The sequence below is a fragment of the Mercenaria mercenaria genome, chromosome 18 (assembly GCF_021730395.1).
Source record: "Mercenaria mercenaria strain notata chromosome 18, MADL_Memer_1, whole genome shotgun sequence".
NCBI classification, from domain to species: Eukaryota; Metazoa; Mollusca; class Bivalvia; order Venerida; family Veneridae; genus Mercenaria; species Mercenaria mercenaria.
This window is the reverse complement of record NC_069378.1, coordinates 40,454,665-40,482,264: the sequence shown is the minus strand read 5'-3', so window position 1 is coordinate 40,482,264 and position 27,600 is coordinate 40,454,665. Positions and strand designations below refer to the sequence as shown.

The window sequence follows — 27,600 nt, the reverse complement described above, 5'->3', positions numbered from 1 at the left end:
ACAACCTATTATTGAAAAGGAGTGTACGTAAAACGCTTCATCTCTTTGCATTCGTAAATTAAAAAATATACAAACTAATTCAATATAAATATACACGGCTACCCTAAGCACCCCTTATTTCTACAATGAAATATAATCGATATGAATAATCAGCCTATTAGGTCAACCATCGCGGTCAAGTTGCGACTACTATATAATAGGTGTGAAAAGAATATAATGAAAGCCGGGAACATGTTTTGACAAATAAATAGTACAATTTAATCTGGCATTCAAAGTAGGCTGTACAAATGTGACGATATTTAGTTATATTTTCAATAAACGGTTATCGTTCACAGTGTAATCGTACATTTTACAATAGTTAATATTGTTGCTACGAACAAGGAGGCAATTAACAACTGACAGACGGATATTTATATATAATTTTGGTTTAATTAAATCGACAATGGAGCAAAGGTAAGTGATGTATTTCCCGTTATTTAAGAACTTAATGGAAAGGGTGATATCCTATATGCCCATCTGGTATTGACAAGCACCTCATATTCAAGCTCGAACCTAGCGGAGAGGTACAAGTGATTAAAAGTCATCGGACTGTAATGCTGTTTTGTATATTCTCGGAGAAATCGGATAAGGGTGTTACATTTATAGCAACTTCTGTCATGTTGTTGTTTGAAGGTTAGAATAATATCAGGACAATAGTTGTGCGTACGTGTGTGCGTGTGCGTGTGTTCAGGTTTAACGTCTTTTTAACATTTTTTCAGTCATATAAACGACAGTATCTACTTGTAGCAGTGAGCACAATGCCCAACTTTATAGTGCTGTCTCACTGGAATATCACGCCGTAGACATGTGACATGATACCCCACCCAGTCACATTATACTGACACCGGGCTGACCAGTCCTAGCACTATCCTCTTAATGCTGAGCGCCAAGCGAGAAAGCTACTTGTACCATTTTTTACATCTTTGGTATGACGCAGCCAGGGATCGAACCCACGATCCCCCGAACTCGAAACGGGCGCTCTACCGCTAGGTTACCGAGGCGGTCAGGACAGTAATTGATAACCAGTCATTTACCTTTCAAGATTTACGATGTTTTTTTTTTAATGTTTACGGTGAAGGAAATAAACAAGAACAAACAAGTCTATTGCCAACCAAACAAAATAAACAAAATCACATATAGTGAAGGTTATAAGCCGAAAGATTGTGAACTTTGCAGAAGAGTTTTCGGTTTGTATGATGCTTGCATATTATTACAATTCTGATGTAGAACCCATCGCTGAATGAAGTATTTAACAAAATTATTTTTTCACTACCGAATGTTATATGCTACATTTCAGATTTTTGATCTCTTGGTCAAGTTTTAAACCGAGGTACACTAAGCACAAGGCAAGATCGATTCTGTATATTAGCCCTCTCGTTTTTAGCTCATCTGATTTTTTGAAAAAAAATGATGAGTTATTGTCATCACTTGAGCGGTTGTTGGCGTCGGCGTCGGCGTCGGCGTCTGCGTCGGCGTTGCCTGGTTAAGTTTTATGTTTAGGTCAGCTTTTCTCCTAAACTATCAAAGCTATTGCTTTGAAACTTGGAATACTTGTTCACCATCATAAGCTGACCCTGTATAGCAAGAAACATAACTCCATCTTGCTTTTTGCAAGATTTATGGCCCCTTTTGTACTTAGAAAATATCAGATTTCTTGGTTAAGTTTTATGTTTAGGTCAACTTTTCTCCTAAACTATCAAAGCTATTGCTTTGAAACTTGGAATACTTGTTCACCATCATAAGCAGACCCTGTACATCAAGAAACATAACTCCATCTTGCTTTTTGCAAGATTTATTGCCCCTTTTGGACTTAGAAAATCAGTTTCTTGGTTAAGTTTTATGTTTAGGTCAGCTTTTATCCTAAACTATCAAAGCTATTGCTTTAAAACTTGCAACACTTGTTCACCATCATAAGTTGACCCTGTATAGCAAGAAACATAACTCCGTCCTGCTTTTTGCAAGATTTATGGCCCCTTTTGGACTTAAAAAATATCAGATTTCTTGGTTAAGTTTTATGTTTAGGTCAACTTTTTCTCTTAAACTATCAAAGCTATTGCTTTGAAACTTGCAACACTTGTTCACCATCATAAGCTGACCCTGTACAGCAAGCAACATAACTCCATCCTGCTTTTTGAAATAATTATTGCCTCTTTTGGACTTAGAAAATCATTTTCTTGGTTGAGTATTATGTTTAAGTCAACTTTTCTCATAAACTATCAAAGCTATTGCTTTAAAACTTGCAACAGTTTTTCACCATCATAGGTGGACACTGTACATCAAGAAACATAACTCTATCCTGCTTTTTGCAAGAATGATGGCCCTTTTTAGACTTAGAAAATCATGGGTAGGACAATATTTCTATTACACAAAAAAAATCAGATGAGCGTCAGCACCCGCAAGGCGGTGCTCTTGTTATAAGGCATATTCACCCTACATCGGCAAAATAATATTAGGCCGATTTTTTATGAAACTTTACAAGTGGAGGTTTTTATTTTACATTGTTATGACTTTTTATTTTTTGCTTAATTCTAAAAATATTTTGTACAAATATTTGTCTTCTTAAATGCCGACGCAATACATATATTTGTTTCGTGTTTGTTGCAAAATTACTGAAACGTGTCGAACTTTGTTGATAAGAGCAATTCTGCATGTAAAACATGTACACAACGACCTATTTTGTAAAAATGCAAGTAAAGAACAAGGTTGAAGCCATGCCACTGCTCAAAAGAAAGTGGAGATTCTTGCGAAAGTATTCAAATAAGGAACGAAATTCGCTGATTATGCCCCTGTGGTCGCACCGAAAGTAGTCAATATTAGTAGTGCAATTTTTCCCAAATAAGTAGAGGTCATTTTCATGGCAGATATTAGCTGTATTGATACTTTATTGTAATGAAGAATTATGTGCATGATTAAACGTTATATTGTTCCAAGTTTAAGTAGAACCTGCTGGATAGAGTCAAAGTGAATGTAGGTACCTACTGATGACTTCCAACGGAATATTATCGTTTTTATCATGTATCACTATCACGTGACCATGTTTCACTGCATTATGGGAAACCCAATATATTTTGTTATTTATTGATTGTCTATATCTAGACAGACCTTCAAGACAAGACAATCTCGCAAGAAGTGAAAGGCTAGAAATGCTGACACTAAGATGCTATGCATTGTCATTTTATCTCACCTGTCACGTCGTAACAGGATGAGCTTTTGTGATCGCCCTTCGCCCGTCCGTCCGTCCGTCCACAATTTCCTTGTGAACACGATAGAGATTAGAGACCACACTTTGTATTTGATTTTAATCAAACTTGCACATAACTTGTATGGGCATAATATCTCGGTTCATTTTAAAAACTGGCCTGGTCTTATCATGGGTTCCAGAGTTATGGCTCCTTCAAGGGCCAAAATTTGCTATTTTGGGCTTGTGAACACGATAGAGACCACATTTTGCAATCAACTTTAATAAAACTTGCATACAACTCGTATTTGCATAATATCTCGCTTCTTTTCGAAAACTGGCCAGATCCCATCATGGGTTGCAGAGTTATGGCCCCTTAAAGGGCCAAAATTTGCTGTTTTTGGCTTGTGAACACGATAGAGACAACACTTTGCAATCAGCTTTAATGAAACTTGCATACAATTTTTATTGGCATAATATCTCAGTTACTTTCGAAAACTGGCCAGATCCCATCATGGGTTGCAGAGTTGCGACCCCTTAAAGGACCAAAAATTGCTATTTTGGCTTTTGCAGCCATATAGACACTTCATTTATGGTTTGATTTGATACAAACTTGCAAAATATCTTCAGCAACAATAAATCTTGTATTCCATGATGAATCTGTCAGATCTGTCATACGTTCCGGAGTTACGGCCCCTGAATGACCCCTAAAAGAGCCAAAGTTTGGTAATTTTTACCTTGTGAACACGATAGAAGTGACATCTTATATTTGATTTTAACCACACTTGCACACAACTTAAGTTACAATAAGATCGCGGTTCTGTTTGAAAACTGGCTAGATTCCATCATTGGTTCTAGAGTTACTGCCCCTGACAGGGACAGAATTTTCTATTTTGGCACTTTCAGTCATATAGAGGTTTCATTTATGCTTTGATTTGATACAAACTTGCACAGAATGATCATCTTGATGATCTCTAGGCCTGGATCGAAACTAGGTCATGTCGGGTCAAAAACTAGGTCATCAGGCCAAATCAAAGGAAAAGCTTGTTAACAATCTAGAGGCCGCATTTATGATCCTGTCTTAATGAAACTTGGCCAGAATGTTTATCTTGATGATTTCTAGGCCAGTTTTGAAACTTGGTCATATGGGGTCAAAAACTAGATTACCCAGTCAAATAAAAGGAAAAACTTGTTAACACTCTTGTTCATTTGATGTGCATGAAATTTGGTCAGAATGTTTGTCTGCATGAAATAAGGACTAACTTTTTATCTGGGTCATATAGGGTCAAAGACTAGTTCACCAGGTCAAATCAAAGAATAAGTTTGTTTACACCCTAGGGGGCACAGTTTTGATGCCATCTTCATAAATTTTGGTCAGAATGTTCGTCATCATGAAATATTGAACGATGTCAAATCTGGGTCAAGTGGGGTTAAAAAACTGGGTCACAAGGTCAAATCATAGGAGGGCTTGTATACACTCTAGATGTCACTTTTTTGTTCCAGTCTTCCCGAAACTTTGTCAGAATGTTTGTTTTCATGAAAGTTTGGACAAGTTCTAATCTGGGTCATGTGGGTTAAAAAACTAGGTCACTATTTCAAATAAAAGAAAATGCTTGTATACACACAAAAGGCCACGTTTTTTCGGTCCAATCTTAATGAAAATTGCTCAGAATATTTGTCACCATGAACTCACTAGGCAAAACATGTTTACAATGTTATGGTGTGTTACACAGGTGAGCGACTTAGGGCCATCTTGGCCCTCTTGTACATTGAAAAAAGTAGCGGAGACACTCAGTACATTCTAACCTATAAAGAAAAACTCGCACTTCATGAAAATTGCTTCAACCCAGGTAAAACTGGTATTTTCTTATCAGAATTTTATTATGAACACCATTTTAGGAAAAACATGGTATGTCATTTTCACATTCGATGCAAAACTGATACCTTTCTCCGAAAATTAAGCTTAGTCCTGATTTTAAGGTGTTCCCTGCACCTTGGTTTCGCAACAGGGACATTATTACAGAAATTGACGGCTTTTCGAATACTTACGGCTGTCCCTTGAAAAGTAATAGAAATAACAAAGTAAGATAATAACCGTTTACTTATTGTAACCAAAGTTATAATGATTTTTAAACCTTTCACATTTCTTACAGGTACGAAGGTAGTAATTCGCTAGTTATGTCTCTGGAGGGCCGATTGCACCGTGATGTTATTTTCAATTCGTCGCGTTTGCTTAAGAATATTACTGGCATGCTTTTCCGATTTCTTTCTAGAATTATTCTTTCTAGTTGGAATGCTCTCTTTAGGGACTTAAAATTGATAAGTAACTTTGAGCAACTGGATGACGTTCTCTCTTCACTGCAAAGAAAACACTTTCTCGCCAACAGCTGCGCCTTATTATCTTCCGGTGAAAGTTTTAGAATCCATCAAATGTATGAAAGTTTTTCCATTACTCGAGCTCTCTGTTAGATACGAAATTAAATGTATCATTCTGTCGTGTTCTGTGTACAGTTTCGTTTTGTCGCGTTGGCGCGCATACCGAAACAACACAAACAACTTTCAAAATTTTGTTATGGTGTGTTGGCTTGTGTGCCAGAAACGTGTTACAATAAACCGCGTGCAAACCAACGCAACAATGCAACATCACGAACCATCCTAAATTAGCCACCATAGGTAAACCAACAACAGCCTCTAAGTTCTAAATAAAAAGGTATACATCAGATGACAGTTTAGCGGCAATGTTTTTTTTTCGCATGTATTTATCATGCTTTTTTTTATAAGTAACGATAAAATGTGAAGAACATGAAAATGTGAATAAAGGCAAGGGCCATAACACCCTTCATCTTCATGACAACTCGTTTTGTTGTTTCTCATTGACACTCGTTTTTAAATTTAGCTCAATATATGCATATATGGAGACAAAATGTAGGCGGACAAACAAAATATGTCTCATTTACAAACGAGGCATATACGATTGGGTTAAACAATATTAAATCTAACTAAAGTAATACATGAGCGCTGAACAAAGGATACCGCATTCCTTATATGAAAATAATTATTGGTTAAATTCTTGTGAAAAGCAATGAGAATGTAAAATTGCAGCTCTTCTCAGATGACATTGACCTTTATTCTGTTGACAAGAAGAAACACTAACATTAGTTTATACATAATTTATTTTTAGGTCGATTGTGAAGGAAGTTCTACAACTTATATTAATCACTCTCGACACCTCATTCCTGATGGAATCCATCGCCACGAGGGTATGAGAGAAGAGGCCAGTTTCTGCCCTTTTAATGCTGAGCGCCAAGCAAGGGAGCCTCTGGTACCATTTTTTACGTCTTTGGTATGACGCGGCCGGGAATCGAACCCACGACCTCCCGCACTCGAAGCGGACGCTCTACCACTAGGCTATCGAGGCGGTTATATACGTGTTAACACTAACATTGTGTTCATCTACAAAGTTTAAAGAATACAAGTTAAAGCATAGCAAAAGTTCAAGTCCTTCTAGGACACATCTATATCAATCATATAATGATCATTTTGTAAAATTTTGGTTGCAGTGTCTGTTTTAAATATTGGTCACAGTGTGTGGAATCCCCGAATCGGATACAAGGACAAGACCAGTCTACCTTGTTGACATTCTGTATCCCCACGTTTGAGAACCCTCTGGGGCGTTACATTTTTTTCCAAGGGTCTAAAAATGTGCCTACTCCAAGAGTGAAAAATAAAGCACTCAGAAATAAAAAAGTTTAATTACAAATACCATCAAAGTACATACTTGAGATTATTTCGTAAATCAAATTTTCAATATTTGTTTTGTAGAATGGTGATTTTTGCTCTAAATAGAACTACGTACCCTGTTATATACGTGTTAAAGCTATTTTTCTTTATACAACATTGTTCCCCCCATGCATCAAAACCATATTTGGCCAGCATATGTAGATATTAGTTATACACATTTTCAACAAAAAATATAACTACAGGGTGTTCCCAAATGTAAACTAACCAATACATTTTACGTTCATTTTAAATAATTTGATAGTCACATATTTTCATATCTGTTTGTAACTCAAATAACATACAAATGTTTTCAAAGCGTGTAAATAGGTATGTTATGCATACATGTATGGTAGTGAGAGAAGCAAATACTGTGAAATCATTATTATCCGGTGGGTTGAATTTTCATTGAATTTAACTTATCCCTGTTGTTTATTGCAGTAGATTGACAAATGTGTGCTGTAAAATACTAGCAACACACCGGACAATCTACTGCATGCCATTCTCGCGACGGGCACGCAACCAGCGATGAGGAAGTTATTTATTTTCTAGTTATTTTCATTAGTTTATTTATTACTTTTTTATTTTTAATACATTTTTCACTTCTTTATTTTTTCATCTTTTTCAGTGCGTTTATATTTATTTCTTTTAGACACATACTAAATGTCACACACATTCATTACTTCATGTTGAATCCTTCAAACTGAACCGATGATTGCTCTATGTTGCGAGCTAGGCTTAAATACTACAACAAATGGGCATTATATGTGCAAAGCAGTTAATCTGATCCTGATTATAGTCTATACAACAGAAATAACGTTTGACATTGATATGCCTGTGATGTATAGACCAAGAACAGTAGCTTCTTGGCAGGTCATATCAGTGACGGTTTCAGTGTGGTGCCATGAAAGTGATGTGTCAAGTCGCTTTCCATGCAGATGGCATATACAAATGTGGCTAGACTCAAAAACAAACTAAAAGGTCCAGCCGAGCTTCAGGTGGAATTTTTATGCAGTGGCCTGCTTCTACTTTAGTCCTGCAAATGACACATTTCGAAGGCGTGTTGCCTACAACTTCAGCCCTGATTTGCACAACATTATCTTTAGTGGGGTTGCAATCAGACTCATCCTGCGTTAACTTTTTCTTATACAGCTTCCTTAGGCAAGTTCCACAAAGAACTATCATTTCGGATACATTTTTGTTACATGTTTTGGTCAAATACTGTCTGTGCCACTGCGAAAACCGTACGGCATACGGATAAGATGACCGACTTTTCTTAGTATTAAAGTTATACAGCATACACATATCTGCCATCAGCCCGCCCGCTCAGCTCGACAGGGAGAGCACAGATCTATGAATCTCGGGGTCGTGAGTCCGAGCCCTGGGCAGGCGAATGATCTCCGTGACGATTTGATAAAAGATATTGTGTCTGAAATCATTCGTCCTCCACCTTTGATTCTTGTTGGGGAAGTTGGCAGTTACTTGCGGAGAACAGGTTTGTACTGGTGCAGAATCCAGGAACACTGGTTAGGTTAATTGCCCGCCGTTATATGTCTGAAATACTGTTGAAAAAAGGAATCTGCCATCACTTTTAACAGAGCTATACAGACATGTACATGTACATGTACCTGAATAACCAAGTGCCCACTGTAATAAAACTGACCGGTCACATGTGTATCTGTAGCATTCCTATGTAATGCATTACGATCAGTGTATAGATAAGAAAGTAAAGTAAGTTTAAATCAAGTACAGGTTGTTTGCAAAAACATCGTTCGCTTTTTTATTTATTTGTAGGATTTTAATCTTCTTAAAATGTTATTGTTTCCTTGAATAAACAGATTTTGTCACTTTTTTCAATTAGAATTCACATATTTGAAACTTCCATGAAATGATGGCACCATATTTTTACGGAAATTAAACATTTTATTTTTTCAATGAAATATACCCTGGCCTAGATTAAATAAAAAACAGTGAGTCGGTCAGCGATTTTTTTCGCGTAAAACTATGGCAGCAAGACAGATATTGCTTTTGATTTTGCAGCGCTGTTGTTTTTGGCCATTGCTTACTAATATAGAGAATGATTAAGACAGTCAAAACCGTGAAATCTGAGTAACGCCTACATTGTAATCCGCAAACTTGTCGATTACCTCCGCATTCCTGGTTTCTGTTACTATATCCCTTTGAATGGCGGATATTGCAAGCATTATGAATTGTTCTTGCTAGTTTGTCCGTGACATATTACCAGAACATAAAAGAAATCATTTCAAATAAAACACAAGTGTGCACCAATTTACAAATATGAATGCGCTGTCGTGTCCTCGTGCTTTGTGCTGGCGAGAGCGCCAACACGACAAAATATTAGTGATTTATCGAGCTGTCCTGTTGTCATTCTGGCGGAGCGCCAACGCAGCAAAAATGAGTGATTTGTCGTGCTGTCCTGTTGTCATTCTGGTGGGGCTACAACGCAACAGCACGAGAGAAACGAACAACGTCTCGAACAGTCTGACTAAAGCTCTCGATCTTCTTAAAATGTTAAGATCTGATGGCGGCCCATTCACATTCATCGTTTTTGTATAATTGGATTTCGGATATTGCGACGTTTATTTCCACCAGTCTATTTTATTTGAACCAGTCAGACGACATTTTCACTATTCATGATGATTGTATATTGTAAAATGATCATGTCCTTTTTAATATTTACAATTTAAATACATGTAAATACTAATAAACTTTGATAATGTGGCAGTTGACCTCAATACAATCGACATTGTTTATTTTCCAATACAGATAAATCAAATATTTGCTTTACAATAGCTCTGTGACGGATTATCTTTTAACACCCCTGGATTTATTGGACTCAACTGCCAAATTATCAAAGTTTATTAGTACGACAAAGCTGTTTATAGATACCTTACAGTGTTTATCTTACGCAATTAAATACACAAACTCGTCATTGTTTGTGTTAGACTTGGTTTTATCCGGATTGTTCGGAGAACTGGTAGAACTATTACACTCACCTGTAAGTTGGCGAGTGCGTCCGCGTCTCAATTCTTTTTTTTTTTTTTTGTGAGCTGATATATGTCAGTAACCAAAAATAGAAATGCATCGAACCTTCGCACTTCCGTTTACCGTGATTCTTTGACCTGAGATGCAATGCATAGATTCCGTAACTCTGTTGTTGTTTTTTTTTTATTATTATTATTTTTTTTTTTATTTTTTTTTTTTTGAAGTTATGTTATACCTCTCTTGACTTTGCAGATAATTTGTCGCAGTATGAATTAAAACTTCATACGCTTGCTATATAACTGTGATAGTCCAGCATAGATTCCATTTTGCTTTAAGTTATGCCCACTCTTTGATTTAAAATTGTTGGTTAAGTTTTTGCATGCAAGCTTGTATCTCTGCAAAAGCTAAAGTTTTCCCGATTATTTGTTAGTTTTTGTCTGTAAACTTGTATCTTTGTTAAGCTAATGGTCATACGGTATGGTCACCAGACCTGCAATTAATCAGTACTGTAAAAATAACTCTGGTTTGCTTTCATTGCTGTTGGTGCTACGATAGATAGAAATGCAATGAACTGAAAAGCATAAGCAGTATATTTTTTCTTGAATAGATAAAGATATCACCCAGACTGATAATACTAGTAAAAGGCACAGTGAATTGTATCTAAAATTATAGTGAAGCAATAATAATTATTATTATTTAAATGATCATTATAACCTTTGCTAACAAGGCTTTTAGTAGGGGTATGTACTAATACAATGTAATTCAAAAAACTAAAATAGATAGATACGGTTTCGATAAAAGTATTGGAGCCGTATGGCATTCTTCTGGTAATCAGATTTCATTGAGAGACAAAATCCGAAGAAATTATACACATGTACATTTACAAAGGATTTTATGTACCCGCCGTAACACTTAAAAGCTTAAAATCAGTCACTGGCTTATCCGGCTGCTGAGACACTGTATGTAGGCCCAATATGGGTCCGATATTGACACAGACTTATAAGAAGAGACCCATGTGGGACCAACATAGTACATTTGTCCAGATACAGCCTAGATGGCCCCATATACTCTTCCGTGCTAGGGTTATAAAGTACAAAATACTTACCATTTTTCTTATTAAGATATGTCATTTTCAGTCATCTACTAATATTCCCGAACTCATTAAGAACCACATGTCGATGAAAAATGCACGTACCATACATAGTAAGTAAACAGCTCGTCCTAATCATATATTGCATTGCTTTTAGAGTCATGGAAAGAAAGAAAAATGGATTCCATAGTGTTCTATGTTAAGCAGTAAAATTGTACCAATTTTTTTCATTTTTCAGTATATGTGTATTTTGTGACTACCGCATTAGGTAAATTGTCTATACTTTTATTTGTTTCAGTTACAAGCATAAGAAAATAAGGATTCTGATTGTGACTGCATTGCTGGTAATGACACTAGCGTTCACGTTTCAACACACAAACGTCTTTCAAACACAAGTATTTCATGCATCTACAGAAACTACGGAATTAATGATCAGGTGAGTCATTGTCTTGGAATAGGTATTGATGTGACTTTTTAGCTCTTCAAACTGTAAAACAGACGATCTGAGACAGAGCTAATAACTGGATATGTCATTGTAACAGAAAGTTGTGAACTGAACTAATGATTAGAAAGTCATATGACAACAGGTTGATAGATCTAATAAGAAGGTACGTCTCTGTCTTCAAACTTTATAACAATATAGGCTGTTCATAAAGCCAGTGATTACATCGGATTTTGCCTTCGCACTTGCATGTAGTAGGTTGTACGCAAAGCTAGTGATTAGACAATCTTTTGTCTTTGCACTTTATAAGAGTACTTTGTGCACAAAGCTAGTTTTTAGACGATTATTTGCCTCTGCACTTTATGAGAGTACTTTGTGCACAAAGCTAGGGGTTAGACGAGTCTTTGTCATCGCACTTTATGAGAGTACTTTGTGCACAAAGCTAGGGTTTAGACGAGTCTTTGTCTTCGCACTTTATGAGAGTACTTTGTGCACAAAGCTAGTTTTTAGACGATTATTTGTCTCTGCACTTTATGAGAGTACTTTGTGCACAAAGCTAGGGATTAGACGAGTCTTTGTCATCGCACTTTATGAGAGTACTTTGTGCACAAAGCTAGGGTTTAGACGAGTCTTTGTCTTCGCACTTTATGAGAGTACTTTGTGCACAAAGCTAGGGTTTAGACGAGTCTTTGTCTTCGCACTTTATGAGAGTACTTTGTGCACAAAGCGAGGGATTAGACGAGTCTTTGTCTTCGCACTCTAAAAGATAGACTGTGCACATAACTAGTGATCAGATAAGATTTTTTGCACTGTTCAGTTAAACATGTACATTCATGAAGAATAAAGTTTAAATTTATTTCCAGTAACACTTCATACGGCTATGGCATCAGTGATCCACGAGACCCAAGGTTTTACAACATCATGCTTGAAGAGGACGCGCTCATGTTTAAATCTTGCAAAGATGTTACTAAAGCAGCTTCGATAAACCACTCAAAAATATCACTGGCAGGTCTGCTTCTTTTTTTAGTTCTACCAGACTGTGTTGTTTCTACAGACGCCGCAGACACGTCATGTAAAAGTGTTTTGTCTATAAAACCTTGATACTATTTTGAAAACTATATATAGTAGGCGGTAAATATCTTAGCGGACAATACAATTTGAAGAACCTGTTCGATGAAAAGCGCATACACAAAACTACTCAGTTATATTTTGATATCGATAAACATTGAAGATTTTGTTCGATAACAAAAAAAAATAAATAAAAAGGAAAAAAGCAAAAAAGTAAGCGTATAGATCTGAGATTTTGTGTCCGATTGTCATACATTTTGCCAGATTGGATCACACTCGTCGCTCGCGCGCCTCGTGATACGACCAGGCAAAATCCACTCGAGCCGAATACAGCATCTCAGATCATGCTATTGTCATAGTAACTCTGTTGCATTTTTTCTCAAGATTTAAAACTTTTAAGTATTTGTAAGTTTCTCAAATTTGTAATAGAATGTATAGTTTATTTTGTTCTTGCAAAATAAATCCGCGATTAAAAAAAATGTAAATCGATTGATACCATTCGGACTATATCAAGTTAGTAGTTCGGTGTTGTATTGAGCTAGAAGTCGTACAAATATTTCGGTTTTCTGGCTATTTATTTATTTATTTATTTATTTATTCTCATCAAATAACTGATTATTTGCTTAATAATGGAAACTGTAATTGCATTAGAATCTAGTTTGATGTCGAAATAAAAGAAAATAGCGAAAGAGAAGCATCAATTTATATCATATGAAACCCTTATTTACAAGGACTGATTTTTTGAAAAAATATCCGGTTGAATAAAATAAGTACGAAAAGTAGAAAAAAATTATGTAAATTTAGGTTTTTATAGAATAAATGCTCTTTCAGATCGTGTGAGTGGGACTTACAATATTGGTGAAGATATTCGAGCTATTGTAACACTGTACGATGGTTATGGCAAACGTAAACATTCCGGGGGAGATCAGCTAAGAGCAACAATAGAAAACAAAGTGCTTAAAGCATCTGCCCCTTGTGTTGTGACTGATAATAATGATGGAACGCAAGCGGTGACATGTGAGGCATTATGGAGCGGGACTTCAACAATTCAAGTAACTTTAGCATATACAAGAGAGGCAATTACAGCCATATATAGGATACGAACGCAAGTACGTATACATATGTAGCTATTTTATTACACATTTTCATATATTATGCCTGAATTTTTCACGTATAGAAATCAATGATTTTTTTTGTCTTTTAAAGGACACACATTACAATTACTTTAACATTTACCTTTAAGTTGATGACAATTATCTTGGTGTGGGGGTGTTTAACGTCGCGCCGAAATAATTATAGGTCATATAGCGACTTTCCAGCTTGGTGAAGATAGACGCTAGGTGCCTTTCCGTGCATTATTTCATCATGAATTGGCACCTTGATAGAACCACCGACCTTCCGCAAGCCAGCTGGATGGCTTCCTCACATGAAGAAGTCAACATCCTGAGCGAGACTCGAACCCCCATCGATGAGGAGCAAGTGATTCGAAGTCGTCGACCTTAACCGCTTGGCAACGGAGGCTGTCTATTTTATAAATGCAAAAGACTCTGTCAAGAAAGACCACTCTGTTATAATAAATATGCATATGCTTTCTTATAATAGTTATCAACAACTTGTGTGTTCAGTCATGTACAGGTAAATGTGAAAGAAAACAATGGCCTAACGCTGATTGTTACCATAAAATTGTGCATTTTGTATTTACGTCAGCCTCTTATTTGCACTACGTGGTCATTTAAGAAATAATTGATCATCTGTCAAATGATCAAAAGAATAGATACAAATCATATGATAAAATTTTTATTTATAGCAATTTAGTTTATATCATATAATATATTTAAAGACCCATTTATTCTATCCTGTACGGAAAGGTAAAACATCTGACCAGCAACAGAAAGGTGTCCCCGTAGAACTCAACGCATAACTAAAAATCTAAGTAACATTATGAGGAAATGATTGAGAAAAACAAAAACCACATTTCGAAACGGGGCGGGCGGATATGTTCTTAATCATAAGATTATTATTGTAACATTTTCAAAGACATGGTAAATTAGAATTTACTCATACACTATGATCATCTAAATAATCCAAAGCAAAACTAACACTAATATTTCTACATGCTTCGGCTCAATGCCTTCATCAAACATGATACGTCGTCATATTATGACGGCATTGTGCGTATACATGCATATCTTTTCACTACGGAAAAGTTTATATGATTTCCTGCCCGGATAATAGTTTCTTTCCACATTAGGTAGGCAAGAAATGCCCGTTCGCAAAATCCTCAGCATGAAGTCATTCTAAAGAAAACACTGCATCTGACATGGACCAAGAACCCAACGATATCATGGACACTCCATTTCATAACATTAAAAGGCATTCCACCAATGAACATATTTTTGACATCCTCCAGAATTTCGTGTATGTTATGAATAATTGTTTTAATAGAGCTCTCTAAACCAGTTAAAGAGCCGATTAACAAACCTCCTGCAAGATTTTACACAAGAACCAATAAAATTAAGTTTCTCAAAAAATGATTGTGTTTCTTTCGTTGAGACCTTTATTGCAACCAATCTGTTACTAATTTACAATTTCATCAAGCCTTTCAGGTGTAATTTCCATTGTCAATTTTTACTTATTAAACAGGGCTCTTAAACATAGATATGGTCTGTAATTCTGAAACAAAGTTGCCTGTGTTTATAATATATATAACACTTTTCAGACGGAAATCTTGGTGTAGGTTAGAGGAGAAATTTAGATTTATTACAAATAAAAAATGTTACAAACTATTAGTTTATGTTTCTGAAATAAAATACTGACAACAAATCCAATGGGTTTTTTTTTTAATTTGGTGAGGCCATAGTAATTAGAAACATAAGAATGTCTTTTAAACTTAAACAACTGAAAATGGCTGTACAGTTAATATGAGTATCCCATTGTCTGGTATTTGAAACCAGAAACATGTGTGTAAAAAGTCTCCCCGTACTTGGATTCAGTGTTGTTATATTTTCTGGGCCTTCGGGATCACGGAGTCCTAAGGGGGCATGAGGGGTGTTGCCCTTTCTATTACTTTTCATGAACAGACTAAATCAAACCTAGTCTGCTATTATTTTGCTTGGTTAAAATGATCTTCTTACAGATGTTATTTTCCAAAAGTAATCTGCACACTGAACATATATATATATATATACAGTAATAATGGAATATACTGATACGTTATATACATTATCAATATCAGGTTTTGTCCACCAGATACATAGGTTTAAAGTTCAGGAGTGGATCTTACGAAGAAACTACTATCTGTCATCCAAACGCTACGCACCTGCTGAAGTTAACTAATTACACAGATGTTTGTGATATGACTGAAGTTAACTTTGGAATGTCGTTTTATTGCGGAAAACCACAGAATAAGCACTTGCAGTGTCAGGACATGCAGCTGGTAGAAGCTGTTAACATACCAGCTCCGGAACTTCAGTTCACAGGATGCGAGAACATTCTATTGGAAAGGTAATTGGTTATTTAACAACATATTAATTGCAGATATTATACGAGAACAATACGTAAACCGTATATTATCTAACAAGATTGATCACTTTATCATCACTATCAAAAACGTACAGTAACATTGTGTTGTATTCTCGAAGATATGAGAAGTTTTAATTCAAGTTACTATAAAGTTGGAAAATCAGTAAAGTCAAATACTTTCACAAATGGTAAACATATGGTACTCAGGCTTTAGGTACGGTGTAAGATCGGATAACATTGAAAACTATATAAGGTAGAGTGTAACTGTAGAAGGCTTGGTGCATTTATCCAGTTTATTTTCAGTCGAACATTTGCAGATGTGGAGTTAAGCATAATAATGGTATTGAATAAAATGTTTTGTATAAAATGAAGAATTCGATCTGATTTAATAAGATAGTAGTAGGTAGAAAAATGGTGAGAGAAGTTTTCAGGTAGGTGATAGATAGGCTGTTATGTAATAAAGAGATGTTTTCTTGTTCTGTTCAATGTTTCATTAGATTAACATAGGTATTTTACTTTGACTTTTTACACCAACATGGGACACATGTTTTACAGATGTATGCTGTGGGAGTATTAAGGCAAAAGTAATAAATGCTCGCTTAATAATATGGAATATTGTGCATTTCTAGCTCACAATAAGTACATAGGTGAAATAGACATTTCAGTAATAAAAAATATGCTGTACAAGTGTGGATACAGCTCAAATACAAACAGTGTGGTTCCTCTGTCAGCTGGTAGTCGTTTCTTGACTTTAAAATAATGCTTCGTCAATACCTAGTTTGATATGTATTTACCTAGTACTGCCAAATTACCAGATCTGATGATTGAAAAAAGTCAGTGAACTGTCGACTATCTGAGGTGACTAGATTAATGGCTGAGTACGCTACTTTCATTTCCAAACAGATGTTCTGTATGCCTACCTAATTCATGTTACTAGTTTGATACCACAGGGTACGTAGATCTATTCCCAGCAATACCTAGTTCTGATTTCCAGCCGGTACCTAGTTCTGATTCCCAGTCGGTACCTAGTTCTGATTCCCAGTCGATACCTATTTCTGATTCCCAGCCGGTACCTAGTTCTGATTCCCAGTCGTTACCTAGTTCTGATTCCCAGTCGTTACCTAGTTCTGAATCCCAGTCAATACCTAGTTCTGATTCCCAGTCGTTACCTAGTTCTGATTCCCAGTCGATACCTAGTTCTTATTCCCAGTCAATACCTAGTTCTGATTCCCAGCCGTACTAGTTCTGATTCCCAGTCGTTAACTAGTTCTGATTCCCAGTCGATACCTAGTTCTGATTCCAGTCTGTACTTCGTCACGATGTTCTGATTCCCAGTCGATACCTAGTTCTTATTCCCAGTCATACCTAGTTCTGATTCCCAGCCCGGTTATCTTGTTCTGATTCCCAGTCGTTAACTAGTTCTGATTCCCAGTCGATACCTAGTTCTGATTTCCAGTTGGTACCTATTTCTGATTCCCAGCCGGTACCTAGTTCTGATTCCCAGTCGTTACCTAGTTCTGATTCCCAGTCAATACCTAGTTCTGATTCCCAGTCGTTACATAGTTACGAAGGGATCATTGACTAGTTTTGTTTATTAAACTCATTTTGTGTAATTTTCAAAAGGAGTTACCTTTCTGTTTCAGAGGACAGCAAACATTGAAACAGAATTTAGCGGTTAACGTACGTAACAAGAATGGAGATAGTCCTCATTCAATTATAGAGAAACCATCCATACCTTGTGCAAAGTACAACATTACTCTTCTCTGGTTGTCTAGGGAACCAACAGGCTTCTTTTATGATGGAAAATGGAATCTACGAAATTGTCTCGGTAATTTTTACACATTTTTGTCAGTTTTTTAAACAGAAGTCCTTTAAGAACATTTTCATATCATTGCAATTATTTTTACGATAGTCTTATACAGATAAATCCAACGGCCTTAGAATAAACTCAGTGTAGTTCTATTTTCTTGACCTTTTGATTCATGGGGTACATTTGATGCGTGTACACATTTCATTACATCTCGTCAAAAGACCAAATTAATCTGACTCTGTTATTGATTTGATTTTTTTACATGCTAATCTTCAGAAAGATCTTCTAAAACTCAAACTAGTTATGCCATATATTAGAAAGGAAAAATGTGGCAGTGTATAAACGATGGAAATAATATCGTCGTTAAGACGGAGGTCTTCAAGTTTAAGGTTTGTAATAAAATGTAGATATTATGCGTACTTGCATGGTTAGAAAAGCACCGTTTTGATATTGCACATGAAATGTTATTGTTAGAACCATAAAGGGAGGTAATAAAAACTATAGATTCCAGTATATTCAGCAATTTTCAAACCTTTGATAAATGTTAAAGAAACTAATTATCAGAAATAGGATTTAACAAGAAATTAAAATATTTTATTTTCAGCCACATTTTAACAAAGGCATAATGAGCCTTTAATTATTGATTTAGACAGTGCCTTACAACGGACAACTTGTTATTGTTACAGCAAATAAAAAGGAAAACATATAGGTAAAAAAATGCATGCAAAGCGATTTTCAAAAACAAAATAATTGTAATTAGAATAATTCTGTAAGAAATACAGTAAAACGTCTGAGCTAAAAATAGCTTTCATTGAGTGACTCATTAGAACAAAAGTGTTGTTGTAGCTGATCTCATCAATGTTCTAACTTGTGCATGTAGATTGCATAAAGCCCACCATACTGCTGCTATAAGTAGGTAAGAAGGAATACACATTATTACCAAAATGTGTTTAACGACCAAAGATCACTTCAAATCTTAATTTCATTTGGTAGCTTTAATGGTAAACGTAAACAGCTGGTGATCTGGGAAAACAATGGTTCATATTTCAAAATACTAAATTTCTTATCAATCAAACTTAATTGTATCATGAGCATAAAGCTTTGAATCACGCGATAATGTAGAATCATAATTCGTAATTCGTAATTGACGTTTCTTTACCTGAACATGTGGAATAATAAATCAGTATTGAAATCAAACATTATATGATATTTTGCATTGAGCAGTTTCAAGAAAACAATACAAAAGGATATTAGTACTTGAAATTCCATTCTTGTCATTTTTCCGGTAATTATTCCGTATTTCATTTACAAGTTATTATAGACTACAGGTCTCGACAGTGAATTATCATTTATCTTTAAGAAAACTTTAAACTTTCTCAAAATTGAAACATGAATGTAAATGTACCATCTGATTGATTTGTCGGATTTTCAAGAAAACTTACAACAGAATCAAAGTGTAGACATTTACCAAAGTGTTTCCCTCTAGGTTAAAACAAACCTAAACAAAAGTGTTTCCCTCTAGGTTATCAAATGTCTTTAATTTTTGTTGTAAATGTACTAACTAAATCTTACTACAATTGGACATAAGACAATGTGATTTTAATACAAGTTATCTAAAGGACACAATACCTTGGAAAAATAAAATATATCAATTAGTAGGAAATTTTGACTTTAATACAAAAAAGCAGTTATTCATCTTAACGGGATACGAATCATGTTTCAGCTAGTCATATGTTCAAGTAAATGTTATATGTTTTTTTTTTTACTTTATAGGTTTCCAACAAAATTATTATCAGACGTGTCTTAAAAATAGGAGGTTATATGTGTTTGGCGATTCTACATCCAGGGCCTGGTATAAAACTATCCTTAAGCGTTTCCAATGTCGACAAACTACAGAAAAATGGCAATTTGAAAAATGGAAAAAAGATTCCGAGTGTTACAATAGACAAATTAATTTTAAGGTAGGATGGTATCCACAAGCTCAACCATTCTTCGCGCGAACATGGGACGATATGCGTGCAGCTTTATATTCAATCTCCGGCCGAATAGACAGAATACCACGCAAAGAACGTGCTATTATAGTTATTCATTCATATATGCATATGGTAGCTTTTCATCATAGTGTTTTCAAACAAAAAATGGAAATAATTCGTGAAAGCGTTGACAAGTTTTTAAGAAACAATAAACAATCTATAGTTATGATAAAAGCACCACATACATATGAGGACACGCCAGCCGGAAAATATAGACTTAGTGACTATTTTGGATATGTGTATAGCAAAATATTGTACGAAGTATTTGAGGGTTTACATGACCGTGTTGTTTTGTTGAATAATAGAGACACTACTATAGCTCAACACGTGGAATGGAATCATCCACCAAAAAATATTATAAATGCTATGATAGACCAAATGCTAAGTTATGCATGTATTATGAAGTAGTCAAAACTAAGAAGAAGAAAAAAACAACGACATAATTTAAAGCTACTCGCCCACAGTTCGGGTGAAATTTTTCAACATGTTCACTTCTACCGAGTTTGGCATAGAATGTGTATATGACACTGAAAATGATAAAGTGGGTGAAAATAAAAGTTAAATATTGGTAAAAATACAAGGAAAATGTAAATTTTCTGCATTATTTCAAAAGCGTTGGAACAGTTAACCACCTTCTGCACAATATTTTGTGTATGTGTGTGTATTTGTGTGTTTTGTTGTTGTTGTTGTTGCTTTTGCTATTTATAAGAACATGTTGCAAAAATCTTATGTCATTAAATTTGCAGCACTAGTCACTTTCAGAGTACTCCTTTTTATGGGTTTTTGAGAACAATTGTTTTTCTCCTAATACACATGGGTTAGTCCCTAACTAAAACAAAATATATTCAGTGGAATGTACAAAATGTAATAATATAGATTAATATCAGAAACAAATTTCCACTAATTTCACATCCCACGATTTTCATAGCTTTACATAATTATTGTTTTGTATGTAAACTTTCATTCAGTTTTATACTGATAATACACTAGTGTAATAAAGCTTTGACGTCGACGTCGTTTATAGTTTATGTGACGTTGGTCAAATTGACTGGTTTAAAAGTAAAAGAAAGCAGCATTTTTGAGGAGACGTTGGTCAAATTGACAGTTTTAATAGTTAAAGAAAGTAGCAGTTTTGATATTTCGGCAGGAAAAGCTAACATATGATAAAAAGAATATAAAGTTTGTGACATTCCACATTGCATTTAGTAAACTCGCATTTTATTATTTCATTTAACTCGTTTAATAAATTCAATATAAACAGACACTCATGTTATATCCTTTATTTAAAACCTCCGGTGTATTATTTCGGACAAGATAAGTGTCTTTACAATTAACGCTTGTGGGAAAAGCCTTGATAATAGTTATACTGGTTTGTTAAATTTCTTATAATTTTACACGTATTTGAATTGGTAAGATCTTGTTCTCCGAGGTGAAGAATAATGGTACTAGGTCCCATTTCTTGGATGAGGCCATATTCATACTGCTGTGGAGTCGTCAACTTTTCATTCCTGAAATAACATTCCTATGCATGTTTATGCTTTTTCAAATTGACATTGCATCTTTTCGATGCTCTATCCCCAGACCAATACTTCCTCGAATAGTACAGACAGCTGGTATATTTGTTGTGCCGGGTCACGTATCAAATGGCATCTTCACTACGATACACACTAAGTAAGGTCCAGCTTCACTTTGTAGTTAGGTGAAACTTATTTCTTTTCTTCGTTAGACTTAAAGAAAGCTTTAGATCTAGTGACTGATAACTGCCATGTATGAGTCTTTTAAAGGGTTTCCCGATACCTTAGTGAAACAAGTGCCTGAGGGCCCTCAGCAGATGTCTCAATATTTAGAGAAGCATCTTCTTCTTTTATCGTAGCTTATTTGATGGCAGATGAATAATGTGACGCATTACGAGAAGCCCTTCTTCGTCTGTATATGGAACTTCGCCCACTCGATGGTCCGTCTGTTATTGCAATGACGATGAAAGAAGATCCTGTCATCAAATGCTAGGCATTTCAGTCTAAACTGGTCATATCAAAATCATAGATACTTTAAAAACTATTTAGAATTTGAAAATAAAAAAAACTGCGATATGAATCTGGAGTTGTCACCGTGAATCAGACATGATTGGCTATATCTGTAGCAAGAACAACTCTTTATACTCCTAATTGTCTTTATTATTGCATTTTTGTAAATTTCACTGAATATATTTTGTTTTTATTTAGGGACTAACCCATGCATATTAGGCGAAAAATAATTCCTCTCAAAAATCCATAAAAAGAGTACTCTGAAAGTGACTAGCGCAGCAAACTAATTGACATAAGATTTTTGCAAGATGTCACAGTCTAAAATTAAACATAGTACACAAATATGATTATTATCACTTTAGGGCAAGTTTTGACTAATAGCTAACTAAGATAAATATACAAGATATCTGGTAAATATCAACTAATACAAGTACAAGTAGCTTATGGCAAGACAATTTTTGCAAGAGAGATGTTATGTACATTTTATTAACATTTGCTTTGATAAAGCAGCAGAGCCAGATTAACATCAAATTCATGATGTAACACGTCTGATACCAGATTTTGGGGACTACCTATATAAACCGTCTGGCCCAAGTCCCTTACACTCCGCATTTTACACTATACAAGATCTCTTGTGTTTTGTGATTTGAAGGGAAAACTGATTACTTCAGAAACACGAAGTCCCCTCAGAAACCCTCCCACAACACGCTTAAAACTTGTGGAGTAGGTCGATCCACATGCCAAAAGAAAAACTGTATACAGAGATCAACATTGGCCCAACATCACTAAGATCATCACAACACAACCAGGTCGAACTAGAAAAAACATCTAACAGATAGCAACAGACAATGGAATCTGGAGAATCATCAACGGTGAGAAAAGGTGAGCCGACTATAAATTTAGAGCTAATAGGCAAATTTGATCCGGGGAAAGTCAATGCTGACACCTGGATAGCCAAATACGAGATTTGAGGAAAGCCCTTTAAGAACTCAGATCCGGAGCTGGCCCATTTTTTTATTTATTTTATGTTAGGAACCTTGCCGGACACAGTCAAATCTAATTAGGCTCTACTCAGGAATCAATTTCTCATCGGCTTTAGGAACCAACAAGTTGGCCCACAAGCCTTAGCTGAGCTGTTTCAGATGAAATATGGACCCACACAATCGGTTTAAGAATTTTCTACTGCAGTTCAAAACAAAGAAAGAATAAAATCATGAAAATAATATATTTGCAGCAATTCACAATGGGTTATTACTACATATTAGGGCTCATCTTGTAAAGTCAAATCCAAAAACTATAGCAGAATTAGTAAGGCAGAGTTGAGTGAAAAATCTCACTCAATCTATTCAAAAAGTCTAGCAGTATCTGCTGAATCTTTAAAATCCCTATTTCAAAAGGTTATAAATGTCAGCTCCATAGCTGAATTTCAAGAAAAATTGGTCAAAGATGTTAGTTCAGTAACCTTTCAAAGACAACATTATGGTTACTCGGGGCAAAGGTCAGCACCATAACGACCGCAAAGGTCATCGTCACAAAGGTCGTTTGGAAATCACTTTCAAAATAGGCAAAGAGCACAAAATAAACACTCTCATGAACCATGCTCATTTAATAAGGCTCAAAAATCACAAAATAATGACAATTAAAGAAACAATCAATTAAAATGTAGAGGGTGCGCAGCCACTGGCGTAAACTTTCACACATACCAACAATGCTTTGCTAGGGATAAGACCTGTTACCATTGCTCAAAAGCAGGGCACATCAAAAGAGCATGTTGGAACCTATAGGATTCTTCGCCTACCAGGGGTCTTAGAGGGAACCAACTGGAAAGACCTTTAAATAAACAAACTGTAATTAATATCAAAACTTATAACAATAAGTTAAGAACAAAGATTCCTCTAATAGCCAAGTCAAATAAAAACATTTCAGGCGAAAATACGGTAAATAAGTTAAAATTTGGCAATTATGGGGCTACAAAGCAAGAAAATAGCCCAAAAATAGATTTAAAAAACTTCAATTTCAAATATACAAGTTAAATTAGATATTAAAGTCTGTATTTCAGGTAAAATTTTAAAATGTCTTGTAGATTCAGGTTCAGGTTTGTGTTGCATAAAAAATCTCTCTTATATACTTTTGATAAATCGGCATATGAGTACTGTCAAAGTGATTATGAGTAAGTTAAAGGTATTAGTGTAAAGCTTATCGACGTTAAAGGTGCTGTTTTAATTACTTTAAGGGTAGGGTAACAAAAATTTAATGTTTTTTATGATATACATCATTCATTGTTAGTTGGTATAGATTTTTTGCAAGCTAAGCAATGCATCCTAGACTTCAAGGCAAATACACTGTCATCTCCAGCTGGTTATGCAAGACCAACGAGGTCAATTTTACTTAAGCCTTTTTCGGAAATACTGGTACCGGTAAAATTGTCCACAATTGAGGATAATTCAGTGGCTATCATAGAGCCAGTTAACACTTTAAGGGCAAAACAACTCGCAGGAGCCAAGGTCATAGTTAGGAACAAAAACAATCGGGCTGCATATAGGTTCTCCTTCCCTCATCCTGTCAGGCTCAAACGCAACATGGTTATTGGGAAACTAGGCAGGATAGAGAAATATTCACTGAGATTTCTGAGGACGCAGAAGGGGAGGTCCATGGTTCAAGTATTAATTCTGTAAATCCAACTAAATCGGACGATTTGGACAAGACACTATCTGAAAAAGGTATATAGGTGAAAAATTCAGACTTTAAAGAAAAAAAAAATTCTGACTTTAGGTATTAGGTCCCTAATAGTAATGTTTAAAAAATGGCATTTGCTTGGTATATTCTTAAAGCTGACCGTGCTTTGCACTTTGTTGCAAATTTTTAAAAACTTTTACCGTGCCGTTTTTTATAAATTTTTTATAATTTATGGTATTTCCTCAAGCTAAAGTTGAGACAAATTTCAAAGTGATGGCCTTTATCCAAAACGTTTGCAGAGACTTCATTATACCATTATTTTTTATGAAAGAAACATCAAACTATTGGTAAACAATTATAAAACTTAAAATAAAACTTTCAATATCATTTTTTGTAGGGTGCCTCAAATAAACGGATTTAATGAGACAGAATTCTGACTCCAACATTGAAATATTAAGGTCGAATCCTGCGGGTCTGTTTTGAATTTTGCTCATTTCATTCAAAAATACCCTTGGGGCAGAAGTAAAACCTACCTATGATATATTTCTTCCACAATACGTAATCTAAAGAAAGAAGGCAAAATAGAGAACTTTTACCGCATGTCACTCAGTATTTTTAATGATGTCTAACTCTACCCCTTCTGTTTCAGAAGTAAATTCACTTTGAACAGCAAGAAATCGCTTATCAAATGAATTTTTTCCACTTTTGTACAATAAATCAGTTACAAGTCTTGAAAAAAGTAAAAACGTACTAGAAAAAAGGAAAATAAGGAGAAAAAAATTTGGTCCCAGTGGGGCTTGAACCTACGCCCTCCTGAAAATTGCAGTCAAAGTAATGGTAGAAATTGAATACTCTTCAAAAAGGAGGTACTCTATTATGGGCCTAATACCTTAAGAAACTTATAGCTAGCAACATAGATATGTTTGCAAAGTCCACAGCTGAACTGGGCTGTACACATCTTACCTCACATCGAATAGAAACTGGCAATGCCCCGCCATTACGACAGCGACCGTATTGCCCGTCGCCTGAGGTAAAACAGGTTATTCAAGAACATGTTAAAGATATGGTACATAATGATATCAATGAAGCTTCAGACTCTTTCTGGGTAGTAATGTGCCACAAGAAAGACAACTCTTTCAGTAGTTTTGCGATAGATTACCGCAGACTCAATGCATATACGGTTCCGTTAAACTTCCCTTTGTCAGATTTTTCGGATGTAACTGACTCAGTGGGTCAAAACAAGACCAAATTCCGCTGGACCCAGAGACGAAGCATTAGACAATGTTTGTTACCCATGATGGGACCTACAACTTTAAAAGGTTACCCTACGGGCTTCGCAACGCCCAATCGCCTTCCAATGTGATATTGCTAAGGTTCTAAGGGGAATTAACTTCAAGTATACTCTTGTGTACGTCGATGACATATTGATACATTCACCTGATTTTGAGCAATATCTGAAACATTGGCAGATAGTATTTGATAGGTAAGGGTTGCAAATCTTAAATTACAGCCAAACCAATGTCAATTTGCAGCACAACGTGTTGCCTACTTGGGTCATTTCTTCTCTAAGAATGGTAAAGAGGTAGACCCATGTAAAATTGAGGCTGTAAAATCCTTTCCTGTGTCCTGCACACAGGAACGATTACGAGGCTACCTCGGACTGTGCAACTGTACAGAAAAAAATGTCTTTCTGTATGCTAAAATTGCAGGTCCTTTAAACAAGTTTCTTCAAAAAGATTCCAAATTCATTTGCTCGGAGCCGTGCAATTCTGCTTTTCTTGAATTTAAGGAGAAATTAATTCATGCTGCAAATATGGCCAATTAAGTAGCTTAAAACTGGTAGTAGGTGGTCTATGAATGTGCACATCAACTTCTGCATACCAAAATGTTCGTCAGAATATGTAGTTTTTAGAACTGCCTGATGCCAGTTTCTAGTCACTGGGCAAAGTCCTCAAATTCAAGATGGCCGCCAACATGGCCGCTGATACATGAAAATGATACCCAATGCATAAAATTGCAAAATAAAAGCATTTAACTGTTGTAAATTGATTTAAAGTTATTATAAAAATGTTAAAGTTATAAATCTGCAAAATTATATGCATTTATCAATATGAAATACAACTTTCTGACACATTTTATACCATTTTATATGGACTTAAATATGATGAATACTATTTTCTTGAATATACGGTCAATATACTTTGTTTGTATTCCTCTATTTACCGTTGTTCCTTACACAATGCAATCCCGTGTTGAACAAGTGATAATAAACTGTAATAACATTATTATTTTGTTAAAGGATACATTCAAATTATTGATAATATATATATTTATAAGTGGGTGGGGTAATTCAATATAGAATACAATGTATATCTAATAACAGGTAAAATAAAAAATAAAATGATAATCATCTCCAGTTTTGTATACATCCTACTATAGTTTCATTATCAAAACAATGTATAAAGTACGAAATATATATTTAGACGAAACGTACCAAGTTTATTAAAAAAATGGCCGCCAAGATGGCTGCCGCAATGTTTTTTTGTATATTTTATACCGGCAGCAACACCTTTAATATGCTATAGCTTGTTGATTTCTTTGCGTTATAACAGTCGTACATATGTTGATTATTTAATTGTATTGTGATTTATAGAGTAAACTGTAATATTGTTTTTGGACATTTATTAAAATAAACGAAACAGAACATAGGTATATACATCCATACCAGATATAGGTTATAAATTTAAATATTCATATACAAATATCTAATAAATGAATCTTTCCCCTACACCAAATACACAGTGAATAAACACTACTTAATTAAATTACTTAGATCAAGAGAAACTTTCCCTTACACCAAAGTTACAGGAAATAACGAAACTGTCCGCTCTTCCAATGGAAATAAAGGGTTCGAGTTTTTTTGGCTGTGAGGGTC

At 35.2% G+C, this 27,600-nt stretch overlaps 1 protein-coding gene across 2 annotated transcripts; it reads left to right on the top strand.

Moving 5' to 3' along the window:
- The first annotated feature begins 298 nt into the window (after positions 1-298).
- On the top strand, positions 299-22,179 carry LOC123538730 (NXPE family member 4-like). 2 transcript variants are annotated; one of them, XR_008368378.1, is made up of 8 exons: positions 299-453; positions 11,389-11,526; positions 12,396-12,541; positions 13,432-13,709; positions 15,836-16,104; positions 17,766-17,950; positions 18,537-18,641; positions 19,706-19,839. XR_008368378.1 is itself a non-coding variant. In XM_053530255.1 (7 exons), exons 1-7 carry the CDS (start codon positions 443-445, stop codon positions 20,371-20,373), a joined length of 1,695 nt encoding a protein of 564 aa, XP_053386230.1. In that variant the 5' UTR covers positions 299-442; the 3' UTR covers positions 20,374-22,179. The 2 variants fall into 2 exon arrangements, 1 of the variants encoding a protein (XP_053386230.1); XM_053530255.1 differs by lacking the exon at positions 18,537-18,641 and having other exon boundaries at positions 19,706-22,179.
- The last annotated feature ends 5,421 nt before the right edge of the window (positions 22,180-27,600 follow it).

Bases quoted from the DNA above. Each gene is read 5' to 3' on its own strand.
- LOC123538730 (XM_053530255.1), top strand. The intron at 16,105-17,765 runs GTAATTGGTTAT...TTTCTGTTTCAG, and splicing joins GAGAACATTCTATTGGAAAG to AGGACAGCAAACATTGAAAC. The intron at 17,951-19,705 runs GTAATTTTTACA...TTTACTTTATAG, and splicing joins GAATCTACGAAATTGTCTCG to GTTTCCAACAAAATTATTAT.